Source organism: Chrysoperla carnea, chromosome 2 (genome assembly GCF_905475395.1).
Source record: "Chrysoperla carnea chromosome 2, inChrCarn1.1, whole genome shotgun sequence".
In the NCBI taxonomy this organism is placed as follows: Eukaryota; Metazoa; Arthropoda; class Insecta; order Neuroptera; family Chrysopidae; genus Chrysoperla; species Chrysoperla carnea.
This window is the reverse complement of record NC_058338.1, coordinates 78,243,641-78,264,220: the sequence shown is the minus strand read 5'-3', so window position 1 is coordinate 78,264,220 and position 20,580 is coordinate 78,243,641. Positions and strand designations below refer to the sequence as shown.

At 27.7% G+C, this 20,580-nt stretch overlaps 2 protein-coding genes and 1 long non-coding RNA gene across 3 annotated transcripts; all 3 read right to left on the bottom strand.

Moving 5' to 3' along the window:
- Positions 1 to 1,081: 1,081 nt before the first annotated feature.
- On the bottom strand, positions 1,082 to 1,805 carry LOC123293553 (early growth response protein 1-like). The gene is made up of 2 exons (XM_044874414.1): positions 1,606 to 1,805; positions 1,082 to 1,360 (listed from the first exon to the last, which is right to left on the bottom strand). Exons 1-2 carry the CDS (start codon positions 1,641 to 1,643, stop codon positions 1,156 to 1,158), a joined length of 243 nt encoding a protein of 80 aa, XP_044730349.1. The 5' UTR covers positions 1,644 to 1,805; the 3' UTR covers positions 1,082 to 1,155.
- Positions 1,806 to 3,393: 1,588 nt separating this feature from the next.
- On the bottom strand, positions 3,394 to 4,295 carry LOC123293554. The gene is made up of 2 exons (XR_006535019.1): positions 4,140 to 4,295; positions 3,394 to 3,609 (listed from the first exon to the last, which is right to left on the bottom strand). It is a non-coding gene; the product is annotated as an uncharacterized LOC123293554 (long non-coding RNA).
- Positions 4,296 to 9,289: 4,994 nt separating this feature from the next.
- On the bottom strand, positions 9,290 to 20,346 carry LOC123292954 (zinc finger protein 271-like). Its single transcript, XM_044873668.1, has 3 exons — positions 19,299 to 20,346; positions 15,918 to 16,116; positions 9,290 to 12,504 (listed from the first exon to the last, which is right to left on the bottom strand). Exons 1-3 carry the CDS (start codon positions 20,344 to 20,346, stop codon positions 11,349 to 11,351), a joined length of 2,403 nt encoding a protein of 800 aa, XP_044729603.1. The 3' UTR covers positions 9,290 to 11,348.
- Positions 20,347 to 20,580: the final 234 nt, after the last annotated feature.

The window sequence follows — 20,580 nt, the reverse complement described above, 5'->3', positions numbered from 1 at the left end:
AATCTTATGTCAAGGGGTGTGAATTAAAATAACATAAAATATATTCTCTTACTTAATTAATAAAAAAAAATTCGGGGCAAAGCAAGATACGAACCGACGTGCTTTGTAACCGGAGACGACTTAGCTAGCCACTACTCCACTTCGGACTTATTAAGTTGATCAATAATGTACTATATATAACTTTTACTCAACTTTTTACTATAAACTTATTTTCTTAAACTTGGTATTTATTTCCTTTTACTGACCTTTTTTCATTTAACTCATATTAAACTTACCCATTATGAATTTCTTTTTACTTACCTTTTTTTCAATAAACTTACCTATAAATGAATAATTATAGTAATATTTTGTTAAAAATGTAGGTTCTGTTTGATATTCCTGAAATCGATGTAAAGGATAAAAGATAAACGTAGGTATAATATTGAATAATAATAATTAAACCAGAAAAATTGATAAAAACAATATTTTATTATATATATTTGTTTGTACATTCCTTGTAGAAATAAATCTGTTCTGGAAGTCAGAATATTTAATTTGAAATTCAGAAAAAGAATATGTAAAGTAAAACTATCTCTGAAAATATCAAATAAATTATTAATCAATCATTTAATGACAGTAAATGGTAATTGATTGAAACTCTTTCGGAAGAAATATTCTGACTTCCAGAACAGATTTATATTGCACAAGGGATATTTCACCCAAAATAAATATGAATGAATAATAATGGTTATTTTAAACAGTATAAAATTATTTTTCGGGATAACGCTTTCATTTTTTCTAAATTTTCAATAATTTTATCCTGAATTTTTTTGAACAGTTCTTTATTAAATTTTATTTTGAATTTCCTTGGTGGAAAAAAATATTTGAAAAAAAGATAAGTCTTAGGAAACTCTGAAAAAGTCTTAGAAACTTTAAAAAAATATTAAGAACCCTGAATTAGACTTGTACGAAAACGTTGAGAAATTCAAAGTTCCTAAGACTTTTTCATAATTTCTTATTCTTTCGTCAAATATTTTTTCCACCAGGGTTTGTTGAACATGTTCTCCAAATATAAATATTTAAAAAAAAATTCATGAATAATTTTATAACATTTTGCAATAAGAGCATTAATTAAATAACGGCGATGTTATTTTTTTACAAATTTGTTTCTACTTTTTATCGATTGTGAATATGTTTATGTTTAATTAAAGTACTTTTCTGAATAAATGTTTTATTACAAATATCACATGAAAATGGTTTCTCTCCGGTGTGAATTCGTTTATGTGAAACTAAATGATGTTGTTGAGCGAATGTTTTATTACAAACATCACATGAAAATGGTTTCTCTCCGGTGTGAATACGTTTATGTGAAACTAAATTACTTTTCACATTAAATGTTTTATTACAAACATCACATGAAAATGGCTTTTCTCCGCTGTGAATACGTTTATGTTTAACTAAATCACTTTTCTGAGTAAATGTTTTATTACAAACATCACATGAAAATGGTTTCTCTCCACTATGAATCTTTTTATGTAAAACTAAATGATGTTGTCGAGTAAATGTTTTATTACAACTTTCACATGAAAATGGTTTCTCTCCGGTGTGAATTCGTTTATGTCTAACTAAATCACTTTTATCAGTAAATGTTTTATTACAAACATCACATGAGAATGGCTTTTCTCCGCTGTGAATACGTCTATGTACAACTAAATTATTTTGCCAAGTAAATGTTTTATTACAAACATCACATGAAAATGGTTTCTCTCCGGTGTGAATACGTTTATGTTTAACTAAATTACTTTTCTCATTAAATGTTTTATTACAAATATCACATACAAATGGTTTTTCTTCTAAAACAGTTTCATCTAATATTTCATCTTTAATAATTAGTTCTGTATGTAATTCTTTTTCAAGTTTAATATTTTCATAATTAATTGTGTACAATTGTTTATTATTTTCATCACTAACATGTTTATGTTTTACACTCACAACACTATCACTATCATTGCTGCCTTCTTCTTTTATTTTAATGTGTCCACCTTCCATTAAAATAGTTTCATCTAATATTTCATCTTTAATAATTAGTTCTGTATGTAATTCTTTTTCAACTTTAATATTATCTTTATTAATAAATAAATAATTATTTGTATCAACAAATGAATTATTTGCCATTTTGTTTAATATTTAATATTATTATCACGAAAACTTATTTATCAAAAGGTTCAAGCATTAATTCACAACTCCAGTTAACATAACCTATAAGAGTATAATGACAGCTGAAAGACTAGCTCCGTATAGTTAGCAGATAAAATTGTTATTTTTCACTCAAACTATTTCCATTCATTTGGGAATCGTTTGGGAGGATTTGGGAATATAATTTAAGGATTTGGGAATTATTAGTTTTCCTGTAATTAATGATTCTTTTTTCAGCGTATAGTTAGCAGGTAGGAAATTAAATCCACTTAATTTTTATGTTATTCGAAAGGAAATCATTTGGGAATTACGATAAACACGGTTTCAGAGTTTGGGAATGTATAATTAATTAATTACACCTATTTTTTAGTTGATTGATAGGTTATGTTAATTAACCGTACACCTGTAGCGCGATTCACAAACATTCGTGATAATTACCACAAAAATGATACTTATCATTTTTTGACGTTTGCACTAACGCCTTAGTGATTCACAAACACTCTATGTTAGTGAAAAAAACGTTAAATTTCTTATCGACTTTATTCACAGACTTCTATATGTATTAAAAAATTATTAAATAAAAGTTAGTTACTTTTTGTTACAAACCAACAAAAATTACTAAAACTAAATTCACATGTAAATAAACTATTATGTCAAAACATACCTAATATAAAAATAATAATAATGATAATTTTTAAAATATACTATTTTTATTTTTAATAATCATTTAATTTCGTGTTTTTGTGCGTATGTGTGTTTTGTTTTATTCGTTTTAGTTAAGTTTTGAAATTAATTAGAAAAAAGAACATAATTTTCACCAACTCATCGAGGAAAAAATAATTTAGAAAAGAATTAGATAAAAAAGAATGTTGAATTAATATATATTGAAATGTAAATATTTTTATTAATAAAGTTTTGAAATAAAATGAATTTTTTTAATTTAGTTGTAACCTAAATACCGGTATTATCATCGTCATTTCAAAAACCTCATTTTACGAATCGATTATTTATATCTATCAATTAGATTAAGACATAATCGTCTGTGATATTTTGAAAATGAAATATAATTTATTAACCACGAGTTAAACTTAAACATCCGAAAACTTTTAACATTAAGGGCAATTTGAGTTTTTAGCTCGATGTATCTGTAAGTATTCTATAATCATCAAAACAAAGGTAATCTAATTGGTTGTGGGTTGATTAAAAAAAAAACAATAGTTGGAAAAATATGAATATTTATTATATGAATTAAAAAATATTATAAATATGATGCATCCTACATCTCTCCCATAATCAAACGATTTTGAACTGACACTGCCACATCATGAGGGTTGTTATATTATACCATCATCTTCGTCATTATCAATTAAAATGTACCCTGACTCTTATTATGGAAATCGAGGAGGTCCGCTGCAGCTTCTGTGTAAGCCATTGCTATAAAGATCAAAAAATTTACATCAAAGAAACTTTAAATATCAAAACTTTTTTAAATAAAACAATTAGTCTGCAAATATCATCTGCAAAAACCATCTTGCAAATATCAGTAACATTTTTTATAAACAATGCTTGAAGTTAACTTTAAGAAATTTTTTTGTTAATTCTGAGATAACAATATACATTGTTACTGAAATAACAATATCATTTTAAGAATACGAATAGAATATAACGAAAGAAAATTACTTACCTAAAATCTAACTATCAAATAAGAACACTACACAGCACAGAAATAAATAAAGACCTTATGCTAAACTAATTAATTAAAGTATCTTTTTAATATTAATTAAATTAAATATTTAAATTTGAGAAATTTTATTATGCACTTTGCAATTTTAATAGAAAAAAATAAATAAATAAATAAATAAAATCAATTAGTATGATTATGACATTTATTTTGTAATCAAATTTGACATTTGTTTAATTAAAATCTTGTCATTGCCCAAGCGACAGAGACGTTACATACTTACCACGAGAATAAAATTTGTTGTTAAGTTAACGCCTAGAGACGATAAGTATCACACCGCCACCGTCGGTAAAAAATGTTTGTGAATCGCATTTGACGATAAGTACCGCTTTTTGTGATAATTACCACGAAAACGGTAGATATGAATGTTTGTGAATCGCCCTACTGAACCATTAATTGTTATATAGCAGTATGGCGCCAATATTCAAATATTACTGAATAATTTATTTTATAATTTATGTAAATGTTAAGTTTTATTTTGCCTTAAAACTGTTCTTATTCAATTGGAAATCGTTTGGGAAGATTTAGGAATATATTTTTATTATTTAGGACTGATTAGTTTTCATTTAATTAATTAGTTCTTCAAATCGTATACTTAGAAGGTAAAAAATTAAATTTTCACCATTTTTACGTTATTTGATAATAATTTACATGGAGACTAATCTAATTAATTTGGGAATCACATTAAACACGGTTTCATCATTTGGGACACTAAAATTATTTAATTAATTACATTTATTTTTTAGTTGATTTTTTGTGGTTATATTAATGGCGGCAATATTTAAATGGTACTTCATTTACAATAATTTTGTTTTTTTAATTTATGTAAATGTTAAGTTTTATTTTTCATTAAAACTATTCTTATTCAACTGGGAATCGTTTGGGAAGATTTAGGAATATATTTTTATTATTTAGGACTGATTAGTTTTCATGTAATTAATTAGTTTTTCAAAGCGTATACTTAGAAGGTAAAAAATTAAATTTTCGCCATTTTTACTTTATTTGATAATAGTTTACATGGAGACTAATCTAATTAATTTGGGAATCACATTAAACTCGGTTTCATCATTTGGGACACTTAAATTATTTAATTAATTACATTTATTTTTTACTTGATTTTTTGTGGTTATATTAATGGCGGCAATATTCAAATGTTACTTCATTTGAAAATACGATATATTATCACTATATTGGCATAGATAATATATGTTGTTTAATGCATTCCCGTTTTTAATTGATATAATTTCGCAAACTCAAGTACGCCTGATCCCTGCTTCATATAAAGAGTTTATATCATATACTTGAAGCTCGATAAATAACTTTTATCGATAAAAAAAGCTTCAAACAAAACATTTTGGGTGAATATGCGCACATCTTACGATATTTATAAACTTGACCTAAGATTTCAAGTTCAATGAAAAGCTCAATCTACTCCGTAATTGGTAACAGATAGAGAAACACTTTAAATTAGAAAGTTTTTATGGTTAAAAATGTAACATTTTTGTTCGAAACATTTGCCGAAAACAGTATAGTTAACGAAAAAACGGACTGAAAAGTTTTACCCAAAATAATTATAACTTATAATTGTTTCTACGTCATCAAGACACTCTTCGAAAAATATTTTCCAATAAATCCAATGAAAGTGGTTTATTAAAGATCAGGAATCGTTTGTAAAGGTTTGTTTGAAGTGTTTTGGGAGTGATTAATGTCAAAATATTCAATGGATATTTTCTATATGATCATTTGTATCATTTTTTATGTAGGTGCAGATTAATGCTTTATGCGAAACTACTTTCAAATTTTTCTTATTTTTATTAAAAATTAATAATTCGTGAAATAAAAGAATTGTTAATTAGGAAGTGTGAAGTGTGGATAGGATGTGGATAGGAAGGAAAATTATTAATAGTCTAACTGTTTATTCTAATAAAGATAAATAATTTGATCATGAAATAAAAACTGCATTTGTATTGATAAAATTGTAAATAAAATATTTATTCTCTTATAGTAGGTACAGGTACAAGCTAGCGTAGGAGGTATTTGAAATGTATTTAATTTGGTTTTCTTTTTGTACTATATAATTTCACATATTTGGTTAAGTTGGTTTGAGCATTTTACAGAGTTTTTAGCTTGATATATACGCAAAACTCGAAAAATAAGTTGAATCGAGGAAAATGCTTCAAACGAAAAATGATATATTCAAAGGTACACATCTTATACGGGTATTCAATTCGATCAAGTTTTCGGGTTCAATAAAAAATTCAGTCTGATCCATAACTTACAAACAATAGCCGAGCATTTTTTTTTTTTTTGTAAATAACCGAATAGATGAGACATAGTTTTAATTTTTTTGCGTGTTTCTTCATTCCAATTTGAACAAAAAATGATTTTTATGGAAAAATAAACCACTTTCATTGGATTTATTGGAAAATATTTTTCGAAGAGTGTCTTGATGACGTAGAAACAATTATAAGTTATAATTATTTTGGGTAAAACTTTTCAGTCCGATTTTTCGTTAACTATACTGTTTTCGGCAAATGTTTCGAACAAAAATGTTACATTTTTAACCATAAAAACTTTCTAATTTAAAGTGTTTCTCTATCTGTTACCAATTACGGAGTAGATTGAGCTTTTCATTGAACTTGAAATCTTAGGTCAAGTTTATAAATATCGTAAGATGTGCGCATATTCACCCAAAATGTTTTGTTTGAAGCTTTTTTTATCGATAAAAGTTATTTATCGAGCTTCAAGTATATGATATAAACTCTTTATATGAAGCAGGGATCAGGCGTACTTGAGTTTGCGAAATTATATCAATTAAAAACGGGAATGCATTAAACAACATATATTATCTATGCCAATATAGTGATAATATATCGTATTTTCAAATGAAGTAACATTTGAATATTGCCGCCATTAATATAACCACAAAAAATCAAGTAAAAAATAAATGTAATTAATTAAATAATTTAAGTGTCCCAAATGATGAAACCGAGTTTAATGTGATTCCCAAATTAATTAGATTAGTCTCCATGTAAACTATTATCAAATAAAGTAAAAATGGCGAAAATTTAATTTTTTACCTTCTAAGTATACGCTTTGAAAAACTAATTAATTACATGAAAACTAATCAGTCCTAAATAATAAAAATATATTCCTAAATCTTCCCAAACGATTCCCAGTTGAATAAGAATAGTTTTAATGAAAAATAAAACTTAACATTTACATAAATTAAAAAAACAAAATTATTGTAAATGAAGTACCATTTAAATATTGCCGCCATTAATATAACCACAAAAAATCAACTAAAAAATAAATGTAATTAATTAAATAATTTTAGTGTCCCAAATGATGAAACCGTGTTTAATGTGATTCCCAAATTAATTAGATTAGTCTCCATGTAAATTATTATCAAATAACGTAAAAATGGTGAAAATTTAATTTTTTACCTTCTAAGTATACGATTTGAAGAACTAATTAATTAAATGAAAACTAATCAGTCCTAAATAATAAAAATATATTCCTAAATCTTCCCAAACGATTTCCAATTGAATAAGAACAGTTTTAAGGCAAAATAAAACTTAACATTTACATAAATTATAAAATAAATTATTCAGTAATATTTGAATATTGGCGCCATACTGCTATATAACAATTAATGGTTCAGGTGTACGGTTAATTAACATAACCTATCAATCAACTAAAAAATAGGTGTAATTAATTAATTATACATTCCCAAACTCTGAAACCGTGTTTATCGTAATTCCCAAATGATTTCCTTTCGAATAACATAAAAATTAAGTGGATTTAATTTCCTACCTGCTAAATATACGCTGAAAAAAGAATCATTAATTACAGGAAAACTAATAATTCCCAAATCCTTAAATTATATTCCCAAATCCTCCCAAACGATTCCCAAATGAATAGAAATAGTTTGAGTGAAAAATAACAATTTTATCTGCTAAGTATACGGAGCTATTGAATACATTTAGATCAAAGGGTCCGTTATGATACCGGAAAATGGGTTGGCCTATCCTCGACCACTACTTCTTAAACCATTTGGAGCTGTTTAAGAATAGAAGGAGTGCTTTAACGTCAACGGACTCAAGAGCTGGACAATGACAGAGAAGATGAGACATCTTTTCTTCCTCTTTCCCACTGTGACAACTCCTGTAATAGTCGTGATACACAGCCAGGCTCTGGTATTCAGCGTGCAAGTCGCCTAGTAGTAGTAGTCGCCCAATAATTTTGCTAATAGAGACACTTTGAAGTGATGTAAGATAGTCGGAACGCCTACGATTATTATACTCAGGCCATATTTGTCTTGTAGTACAAGTACGTTACTCCCCCCCATCTAAGCTGGGCCTTTTTTTAAGTATCCTCTTTAAAGGTTCCTTAAAAATATTCAACACGAATTTTTTCGTTTTTTAACAACTACAGAATTTTCTTGAGATATTCGAACGTTTTCAAATTTAATGGACAATGGAACACTCAGTATATTCACTCATTGAATTTACATTTTTAGTAATGCACCACGTTTGATTTCTTTCGAACGGAGCATTTGTACTTGAATGGGAGCAAATGTTGAAAATATCTTCTTAACACATTGAGAAAACTGGCTAAGTGAATTAATAATTGTAAAGCGAAATATACCAGTAGGTGGTAAAAAAGTAACAACCTGACGGATTATTCTAGAAAGTTTTTGACTTCTGGGCAACACTGGGCATTGCAGGTTATAAGATAAAAACAAATAATTTTTTTAACAGTTTCGTAAAATTTGCATCCTTTATTTTGGTACTTTATCATAAACATATCTTTTTTTTTTAAATAATACATAACAGAAATTTTTACAAAAATGTACACTGGATGTGTATGAAAATATCTATATAAAATAAATACCCTTATAATTTATATAATAATAACACAATTCCGAAGGAACTTTACAATATATATATATATATATATACTTATTTTAAATATTTTTTTAAATTAAATAAAATTTTCAATCATTATCCAAACTTTTGTACATATTTTTATATAAAAATAATTGTTTATACTAATTATATTTTTTGCTTCCAATTGTCGTTTGATTTTAGAATTAACATTTCTAACTACGGTTCAACCAAATTTTTTTACTTGTTATTTATCAAGCCGATTTTTGTGTGATGTTAAAATAATGTTTTAGTGTGATACATTATAAGTCGGTTTTTTAGATAATTAGGTACGTGAAATGTTAATTAGTGGAACAAATAACTTAAATTCAAAGCTAGTATCAATAATTTATTTCATCTCTTAAATTTTAAAAAACATTTTTTTCGGAATAAGAAAAATATTTTATTTTAATTAATTTAAAATATACAAAGTCATAAATTCAACAATGGAACCCTGTTTTATTTGTGGCATTACTCAATTTATTCAAATTTGAAAAAAAAATTAAATATGTGTAAACTTTTTATGTAGATTAAACAACGATTTATCGTTTTGTACAAAAATGTAATATAAACAATCGAGCTTTGTCTACAATAACACGCATGACAAAACGACAAAATTCAGTTCCAGTTCCATTCAATATGAACGCTATTCGTAAATTTATTAGTCAAGCGTATTATTTATTGTAGACGTTTTCATCCAAAAACATAATTGTAAATCATTTAACAATTAATTTAAGTGATGTACTCATTACCTAATTTGATTTACTTCTAGAGAGAGCGACTAATCGGCTGCGGATAATTGCACGTGCATCGCACACACATAATATTGTGATACATTTATATCCAAGAATACATGCTCTGAACCGTACTGAATCGACCCTATTTAAGGCATGGCCAACCCGTGGATCACAGGATGAACGCCAACTTGCGAGTTTTTTGCCCCTTGCGTTCACTTTGTGATCTACGGGTAGGCCAGACCTTTAATGGAGTTGAGTAAGCACGGGTTTGCGGAGTTTTCACCCCTGCGCCCACCTTGTGATTGCGTGCACCTTGTGATTCATGGGTCGGTCATGCTTTTAATGGGGTCGAATTAGCACTGGTCTGCGGGTTTTTTGACAATTTATTTTTGATAATATATGTAATTAAATTATTAAATTAAAGCATCAATTTGGGTAATACCAAAGAATAAAGAATACCTAATAGAACATCATTTGTATATACGTTTCCGAACTCACCATATTGGTAGTTTGAACTACTTTTCCAGAGGGTTTAGGCGTTACATATTTACATATTTAAGGACTAGATATGCATTGATTTGTTATATTCACCGAAAGAATACACTCCTTGTGCGGTAAGACCTATAAATGCATACGAAACCCACTCAGCGCCTTTACTAATAGTGTTTTACAATTAATAAATAAAGTTACACGTCGTACATATCCTTGATATTGTCTATTCTGCTTGGAGGATAATTCATATCCATTAGATTGTGTATTACACTGAATGCGTAATTCATTTACATGAGATTGGATATTACACTGATTGCGTAATTCATTTACATGACAAATTGCTTATTACGCAGGTTGCGAAATTCATATCCATGAAATTGTGTATTTTCCAAATTGATGATTAAATTTAATAATTTAACAGCATATATTACATGGGGTGTACGCTATCATAGGATAAACGCAAGGGTCAAAAAACCCGGAGAACCGTGCTAATTAAAACCCATTAAAAGCATGAACAGTCCATGGATCACAAGGTGAACGCAGAGGTGAAAAGCCAGCAATCCCGTGCTTACCCAATTCCATTAAAAGTCTGGCCAACCCTGGTTCTAATGCTCGTATCAAGACGAACAAAAAAAATAAATATTTGTTTTTCATGTAGAGTAAAATGGTGCAAAATTGTTTACTAAAATTTTCAATTATCTAGGACCTATGGCCGTATAAACAATTAATTTGTTTCTTATAACAAATTTTCCATCAAGTTGAAAATTTGGATTCAGCGAGTCAAAATACGTCGAAATACACTTCTTATTCGGTGGGGCTTGTAAATGCATACGAAACCCACTACCCACTCAGCACCTACACTATATAAGAAAATAGGTAAATATAATAATGTATTTTTTGAGTATATTTCTTTAATATTTTGTTTAAATGCGCGCATATTTTGGAAAATCGTTCTTGTGATGTTTATCACTAATGCAAAGATACACAACCTGTATTCTTTGATACAAATGCATCAAAATTTTATGTGTATTTCTAGAAGTTTTGCGCCTTACTTGGTTTGTATCAGCAATGTTTTAATTCAATGCTACCTTTTTATGACTGTTTGTTCGTGACTAGTTTTTTACCTTAGGATCTTGTTCGCAAATCGAACAGATAATTTTGGTTTATTTTCTTTTTGAATATAGCAACATAAATATTAATTAGTGAAAATCATTCCACCAATTAGTAGATACGTAATTCTTGACCAGGTTCCAGCCTGCCATCAATTTGAACTTACTAGATAAATTTTGATAATTTTTTACTTCTACAAAGACCGCCCGTTTCATGCATCAATCGATGTTTATTAATATCCCTCGACAAAGCAAACGATTTATTACATAACGTACATGTATAAGGTTTTTCCCCCGTATGAATACGCTCATGTATTGTTAAACTACTATGTTGTTTAAAAGTTTTACCACAAACACTACACAAATACGGACTTTCTCCTGTATGAATTCGACGGTGTCGTGTTAAATTTCCCTTATCAATAAAAGCTTTATCACATGTTAAACATTTATATGGACGTTCCCCCGTATGTATACGCGTATGCTCAGTTAAATGACTTTGTCGAGTAAAAGTTTTACCACAAATTTTACATAGTACGGAACCTTCACCCGTGTGCGTTCTTGTATGTCGTGTTAAATCACTTTTTTGTATAAAAGTTTTCTCACAATAACTACATTTATATGGTTTTTCTCCATTATGAAAACGTAGATGTTTTGATAATGTATGTGCTAAAATAAATGTTTTACCACAAATTTTACATAAATAAGCACGCTCTCCAGTATGATTACGCATATGTTTATTTAAATCACTTTTCTCCGTAAAACGTTTTTCACATACATCACATTGATACGGTTTTTCACCAGTATGGATTTTCTCGTGACTATTTAAATGACATTGTTGAGTAAAAGCTTTATCACAAACACTACATACAAAAGGACGATCTCTATTCACGTCATGAATTTGTTCATGCCGTATTAAACTTCGTTTCGTACTAAATGTTTTTTCACATACCTTACATTTAAATGGTCGTATACTTGTATGATATAATTCATGTTTTGTTAAATCACTACGATCTGTAAATGTACGATCACATGTTTCACATTGAAATGGTCGTATACTATTACGTAAAATTTCTTGCCGTAGAAATTCAGCTTTTTTTTCTAATAATGTTGTAGATTTTAATTCTTTTATATTTTTTTTATTCCCATAACAATTGTAACGATTTGTTTGACTTGTTGTATCGTTATTTTCTAATATTTCATCTTTAACAATTAATTCTGTTTGTAAGAATTGGTCAACTTCGAAATCGGAATCATTTTCTGTTTTGATATATGAAAATGATGTTTCAGATTCATTCAATTCTGCTTGATTGTAATTTGACATTCTTGTTGTTGTGATATAATAATTAAATGTTGATTATATGTAGTTTTCCATTACCATTATTAATTTTTTTGTATTAAAAGTTAATTTTAAAATACTTTAATCATGTTTTTTTTATATAAAAATAATAATAAGTTTGTAACCTCTTTTTTATTTCATGTGACAGTTGACGTGTAGGAACAGTGATCTTATCACGGACCTTAAAAATGTTAACTTGTAACTGGACTGGACACAGTGGATCATAAAAAGTCTCACCCTGAAGAAAATCCATGTGATAATTCAATTGGTAATAGAACATTTAATAGAAAATTAAATATTAAAGATTCATGTTGTTTTATTTAATTCAATTTGAGATCAGCGACCCCAAGAACCCCTTACACCCCCCTCCCACCAAACAATTATTTCCAGAAAGTGTTAAATTTTCCGTTTTTTGCAAAAATATGGCGCCATTTTGTTGGTTAGCCATGTTGCACCACTCCGGAAAAGTAAAAAATTTCAAAAAATACTTATTTTGATGTGAAAAGAAAAACCCCAAAGTTTCGCTGCCCGAACTTTTAATCCATACACCTTGCGTAATTTTATTCTACTAAAACATTTATATTGGAAATTTTTGTTAATTCATTTGTTTTAGCACTGCTTGCTGCTTCCATCAAACCAAAATTCATTAAAGAAAAATGAAGCAAAAACGGGATCACATTAATACTTAGGTCAAACAAGCTCAATCCATTTTAACACGTTTTTTTTTACCGCACGTTTATTAGAATCACAGAGTGTTAAATAGAGTGTCTCTAAAGTGTCTTAAACGGCAAAAAAATTAATATTAACCATTACTCAATTACACTATTGGCACCGTGCATGAGTTTTAGTTCAGACTGTAACCAGAAACTACTTTATTGATATAATTGTAAAGATGGACAATGGACATATAAGTTTATGGTTTGTATATATGGCTTACATTGAAATTTTAATACTATTTTGTAACAAATTTAAATAAGTCGTTATGTTAATTAATTGTTATTATACCATGTATATGAAGTTTGTTAATAGATATACTAAGTTTGTAACGCTTAAAAATATTGATACTATAAACAAAATTTTGATATAGTAAAAATTTAAATGTAAAAAATGTTCCTTATAAAAAATAAACAATTTTTGTTTGAAACATTTTTTCTTAAACATCACTGTTTACCCGGGAGAGCGCAATTTATGCGCAAAATGTATAGTATGTATTATATGATAATATCAGTTATACATGTGTGACATGTATGTATGTGTAATATGACAGACTAATCAACACTGTCTATACATGGTATTTCAACAATTAACTCAGTAAATTGTTTCTTTTCACTGTGTAAGAAGTGTTTATGTCGTTGGACTCCCGAACAATAGATAATTTTGAACAAATAATTCCACTACTCACTGAAAATCTTGAAAAATAGATTTGTCCGTTGTCGTCGCTAACTTACAGAGCTTGAAATATGTCAGTCTATATTTATTTGAGATCATGTTTGAGTAAAAAAACACTTATCAGTATATACCTGGATAGAGGATCTATATATCCCCAGCGCTTCAGAATGGGTGGTTGGGAACTAAATGAAACCATTAAACGCTTTTATTTTTTTAGTTCTAGTCACTCATTTGATAGCGCTAGTATATATCTTAAATTGAGAAATTCAAACCATTTCAATAATCTATCCAGTTATATAGAGATCAGTGGTAAGAAGTGTTTATGTTTTGACTTGACACATGTAATTTGATACAATAACCTTAATAGTTAAACGACAATTAAAAAAATGCAAAAACTAGCTAAAACGATCTTGATTCCATTATTTACAGTAAGAAAATTACCTAAAACTTGTTTCCAACAAAAATTTCAATTACTTAAACCAAGAAATCAAATTCACCTCAACTGCCAGCGCAACTTTAAAACTTTTATTGATAAAGAAAATTTACACGCTTATGAAATTATTAAAAGCTCAAATATTCTATTAGTGTAGGAGGAATCGGCGCATGAGTACCGAAAACTATTCCACCTCAATTTTTTTATGCGATCCTCTTCAAATTGCCCTCCTTATGATATAAATGCATGTTGCCAGGGCGCAACCCGGTGCCATATTGTTTAAACCGAAATTGTTTAAACAATTGCAAGGAATTGTTATTTTTCAACCGGACAAATTTTTTTTACATTCTTTATTGAAATACCAATAAAAAAGGTCCTTTGACTTTTCACGATAAAGTTAATATTTTTAAAGATATGAATTTTTAAAGTTTCGAAAAATCTCAAATTTGGGTACTTTCGACCCATGAAAAATATATTTAAAAAAAAACATAATGTCTAAGTAATATTTTTTTTTAATTCTTTATACAATTGTTAATAATATTGTTAAAAGAGATTTTAAAAAATTTCATTGTTTATATCTTTTTTTTAATTGTTAATTCCGCGCCCTCACAGGTATGCGTTGCGTCGGCTTCTATGTGTCTTGAATCATTATTTATCAATTATCTTAAAAACTATCAACTTTATCAAGATTGTTAAAGAGAGCAATGTTATTAAAAATTAAATTGTCTACAATTTGTTTTACATAAATTTTTTTCTGAAATCAATTTTTCAAAAGTTATTTAAGCATAAATCGAAACATGTAATTAAAATTACTTTTTTATCAGTTTATATTACTTTTTTGTTATTAAAACGGAAAGTAAAGTAAAAGACCCAGTTATTGACACTGGCTTAGTTGTTTGACACTTGCAATTTTATTCTAATTAAACGAATGCAATTTTCTCAAAAAACCGATTATCTTAAAATTTATAATTCAAAAATTATATCTATTAATTTATTAGAATTGATTTGTTTTTTTTTTTTTTTTTTTAACTAAAATAAAATTGTAAGTGTCAATAACTGGGTCTTTTACCTTAATTACATTGAATAACTTCTTCAAACGAAAGTTATTGATAGACAAGTATGAAATAATAAAACAAGATTTAAAAATAAGTATTTATTCATTATCAACATCATTTTTATATATTATATTCTTACAGTCTTCTGAATCACAACCACATAGAAGTATGCAACTAATATTATTTTTTTTACAATAACAAGCTTTGGTTTTACAGGCTTTCTTACAATTACACGGTTTTTTAAGATTAGTTGGGAATGGGCTTTTGTTCATAAATAAAGGTAACAAAGTACCATTCTCTAATTTATAGCCGAAATTCGTAAAATCTAATATTTCATATTGGGGATACAAAGCATTTTTCCAAAGGTATGTCTGGGCAGAAGCTCTAAGTGCATGCAATTGCAAGGCATCTGATGTGCACGGAATTTTAGAAAAATTAATATTAGTGCCAAAGCAACGAGAAAAAATTATTTGTCTAGCTTCATCCGCAGTGCTACCTTTTTTACCCAAAATATTTAAATACAAGGTTTCTAAACCTTTTAACTCCTTACTACTTAATTCTAAGCCATTGCCAAGAGGGACTAAAGCATCACGATTTTCTTTAATTTTTATTATTTCTAAAGCTTTTTTTTTGGTGCCAATTTTACTAGTCGTATCACAACCCGTAAATGCGTGTAAAGCAGGTAAAACTTCACAAACCGGGTATGTTAGAGAACCAGCTGCTGTGTGACACGAAAGGAAGCGTGATTTTTTATTATTAATTTCCATCCATAGTCCGGAACAACCACTTTTTTTCAACCGGGACCAATAATAAATACATAGTACAAAACCATCAGTGTCTACACTGTGAATTATTATTTCAGAATTCAACTGAAATTATAATAATATTATAAGCAGCGTGACAAAAAATTCGAGTATCAGCCTCAATGTGATTGTTTTTATAAATAATTGTGATTTCAAAAAATAGTCAAATACCATTATATCTTATTATTGTTGATATAAATGCAAAAATTACTATGATAATAACAAAAAAGTAATATAAACTGATAAAAAAGTAATTTTAATTACATGTTTCGATTTATGCTTAAATAACTTTTGAAAAATTGATTTCAGAAAAAAATTTATTTAAAACAAATTGTAGACAATTTAATTATTAATAACATTGCTCTCTTTAACAATCTTGATAAAGTTGATAGTTTTTAAGATAATTGATAAATAATGATTCAAGACACATAGAAGCCGACGCAACGTATACCTGTGAGCGCGCGGAATTAACAATTAAAAAAAAGATATAAACAATGAAATTTTTTAAAATCTCTTTTAACAATATTATTAACAATTGTATAAAGAATTTAAAAAAATATTACTTAGACATTATATTTTTTTTTAAATATATTTTTCATGGGTCGAAAGTACCCAAATTTGAGATTTTTCGAAACTTTAAAAATTCATATCTTTAAAAATATTAACTTTATCGTGAAAAGTCAAAGGACCTTTTTTATTGGTATTTCAATAAAGAATATAAAAAAAATTTGTCCGGTTGAAAAATAACAATTCCTTGCAATTGTTTAAACAATTTCGGTTTAAACAATATGGCACCGGGTTGCGCTCTGGCAACATACATTTATATCATAAGGAGGGCAATTTGAAGAGGATCGCATAAAAAAATTGAGGTGGAATAGTTTTCGGTACTCATGCGCCGATTCCTCCTACACTATATTAGAAAATTACAAAACTGAATCGAAAGTTGAATTAAATGATGATCTTAATTCAATTTTACTCAATACAAATTGGAAATCATTATCGCCCACGGATCTAACGCAAAAATTTGTTGAAATTGCCGATCATGCCGCAATTAATAACGTTTGTATATCAAATAAAATTTTAGATTCATTAATTGATGAAATTATAAGAAAATGTCGTCAATTATCTGACGAAAATGTATATGAATTATTAAAATCTTTACGAAAATGCCCGGAAACCGAATCAATAAAGAGTAATAATTTTGGTGATTTATGGAGTGCATTAGATGATATGTGTTTAGAACGATACAAAAATTGGGAAACTGATAAATTATTTAAATATGCTGAGCTCTGGTATAAGTTAAATTTAAGCAAAGTATCAGAATATATGGGCGAATGTATAGATCGAATTGCACGAAAACCAAATAAATTGACATCGAAGCAATTAGTTGAATTAATGTTTTATGTAAATGTACTTCGACGACCATTATCGAATATGATCGATTTTGAATATAAAATTATGCAAATTATGGATGAATTAAGTGTAGATGAAGTGGCAGTAATTTGTATGGCATTTTTTAAAACACAAACTTCAATCAAAGATTCAAGAATTTTAGCAGAAATTATACAGAAAGTTCGGAATAATGCTGATACTATCCATGAAATTAGTTTGTGTGCTATTATGGAGGTAATTTTATATTTTGTACAATAAAAATCGGACGATTTTAACAGAACAAGTGGATTGAACCTAGGAAACTAAAACTTTTAATCGAAAAACGACACCTATGTAATAATAATTAAAGCTGTACAATTTACTATTAATTGAGTGATTCTGAACTTAGGTAACATCTGATTACTGTCCATAAATGCCGTTTGAAATAAAATGAATTTTAAGTTATCACTTCCTTCGACAGATCCCTTGACTGGCTATCTTTTTTATGTTTTTACAAAGGAAATTCGAAAGAACTTCAGAAAATTTATGTTCAAAAGGTTGAAATACAGACAAAAATGTGTTCGCCTTCGAGAAAACTACAAAATAACTCAAAAATTCTCTGATAAATTTCGGGCATGATTTCTTAGGCATTCGTTCTTTGCATGAAAAGAAGTAAAAATGGTTTTAAATTTTTAATTTTCGAGATACAGGGTGATAAATCTTTTAAATGGAAAACTCAAAAATATAATTTAGTTACTATTACAATATTTTTGTTTTAACAAGTAAAAACAAACAATTGACTGAGTTAATTGTTGAAATACCGTGTAAAGACAGTTTTGTTTTTTGACGTCGCGTAAATTAAGAAAAATTTCCACTCTTAAATAGCCACACACACATAACTGATATTCCCATATTAATGCATACTACAAAATTTTCACCTAATTAGCGCTCTCGTGGGTAAACAATTGATTTTTTACTTGTTATTTATCAAGCTGATTTTTGTGTGATGTTAAAATAATGTTTTAGTGTGATACTTTATAAGTCGGTTTTTTAGATAATTAGGTTCGTGAAATGTTAATTAGTGGAACAAATAACTTAAATTCAAAGCTAGTATCAATAATTTATTTCATCTCTTAACTTTTAAAAAACATTTTTTTCGGAATAAGAAAAATATTTTATTTTAATTAATTTAAAATTATACAAAGTCATAAATTCAACAATGGAACCCTGTTTTATTTGTGGCATTACTCAATTTATTCAAATTTGAAAAAAAAAATTAAATATGTGTAAACTTTTTATGTAGATTAAACAACGATTTATCGTTTTGTACAAAAATTTTTTATTCTTACCATATTTTAGTTAATTTAATACATAAAAATTAGTAAAAATATTGAAACCGAATCAAATATGGTTATTGACAATTCATATGTTTTCTTTTTTATTTTATTGTTAAAATCTACCTGAAGGAAGCATAAATGATAAATTCTACCTAAAGTAGGTAGTAAGTAAGGTACGTATGTAGGTATATACTGCTAATTACAACGTCTTTACTTACATTTCACCCCGGGAATGGTGATGAAACGTGCGAAATTGTGATATCAATACCGATATACGGTCTACATACATGAATGTGTACAAATTATGTTTTTTCTTTCTTAAAATAGCACAATATACCTGGAAAATACATATACAATAAAAATTAGTCAAAAAATAATTTTGTCCCGCTAGCTTGCATTAGACGAAACACTGTGCGTATGAATACGCTCATGTATTGTAAAACTACTACGTTGTTTAAAAGTTTTACCACAAACACTACACAAATACGGACTTTCTCCTGTATGAATTCGACGGTGTCGTGTTAAATTTCCCTTATCAATAAAAGCTTTATCACATGTTAAACATTTATATGGACGTTCCCCCGTATGTATACGCGTATGCTCAGTTAAATGACTTCGTTGTGTAAATGTTTTACCACAAATCTTACATAGTACGGAACCTTCACCCGTGTGCGTTCTTGTATGTCGTGTTAAATCACTTTTTTGTATAAAAGTTTTCTGACAATAACTACATTTATATGATTTTTCTCCATTATGAAAACGTAGATGTTTTGATAATGTATGCGCTAAAGTAAATGTTTTACCACAAATTTTACATAAATAAGCACGCTCTCCAGTATGATTACGCATATGTTTAATTAAATCACTTTTCTCCGTAAAACGTTTTTCACATACATCACATTGATACGGTTTTTCACCAGTATGGATTTTCTCGTGACTATTCAAATGGCATTGTTTAGTAAAAGCTTTATCACAAACACTACATACAAAAGGACGATCTCTATTCACGTCATGAATTTGTTCATGCCGTATTAAACTTCGTTTCGTACTAAATGTTTTTTCACATACCTTACATTTAAATGGTCGTATACTTGTATGATATAATTCATGTTTTGTTAAATCACTACGATCTGTAAATGTACGATCACATGTTTCACATTGAAATGTTCGTATACTATTACGTAAAATTTCTTGTCGCAGAAATTCAGCTTTCTTTTCTAATAATGTTGCAGATTTTAATTCTTTTAAATTTTTTTTATTCCCATAACAATTGTAACGATTTGTTTGACTTGTTGTATCGTTATTTTCTAATATTTCATCTTTAACAATTAATTCTGTTTGTAAGAATTGGTCAACTTCGAAATCGGAATCATTTTCTGTTTTGATATATGAAAATGATGTTTCAGATTCATTTAATTCTGCTTGATTGTAATTTGACATTCTTGTTGTTGTGATATAATAATTAAATATTGATTATATGTAGTTTTCCATTACCATTATTAATTTTTTGGTATTAAAAATTAATTTTAAAATACTTTAACCCCTTAACTACCGACACTGTTTCTCTAGGAAGCTACTAGTGGTACTTCAGTGTACCGACTATTTGAATTCTCTGTAAAACTTATTAACAATATTTATTTCTAGATATTTTGGTGGTACTTTAAAGTTTAATGT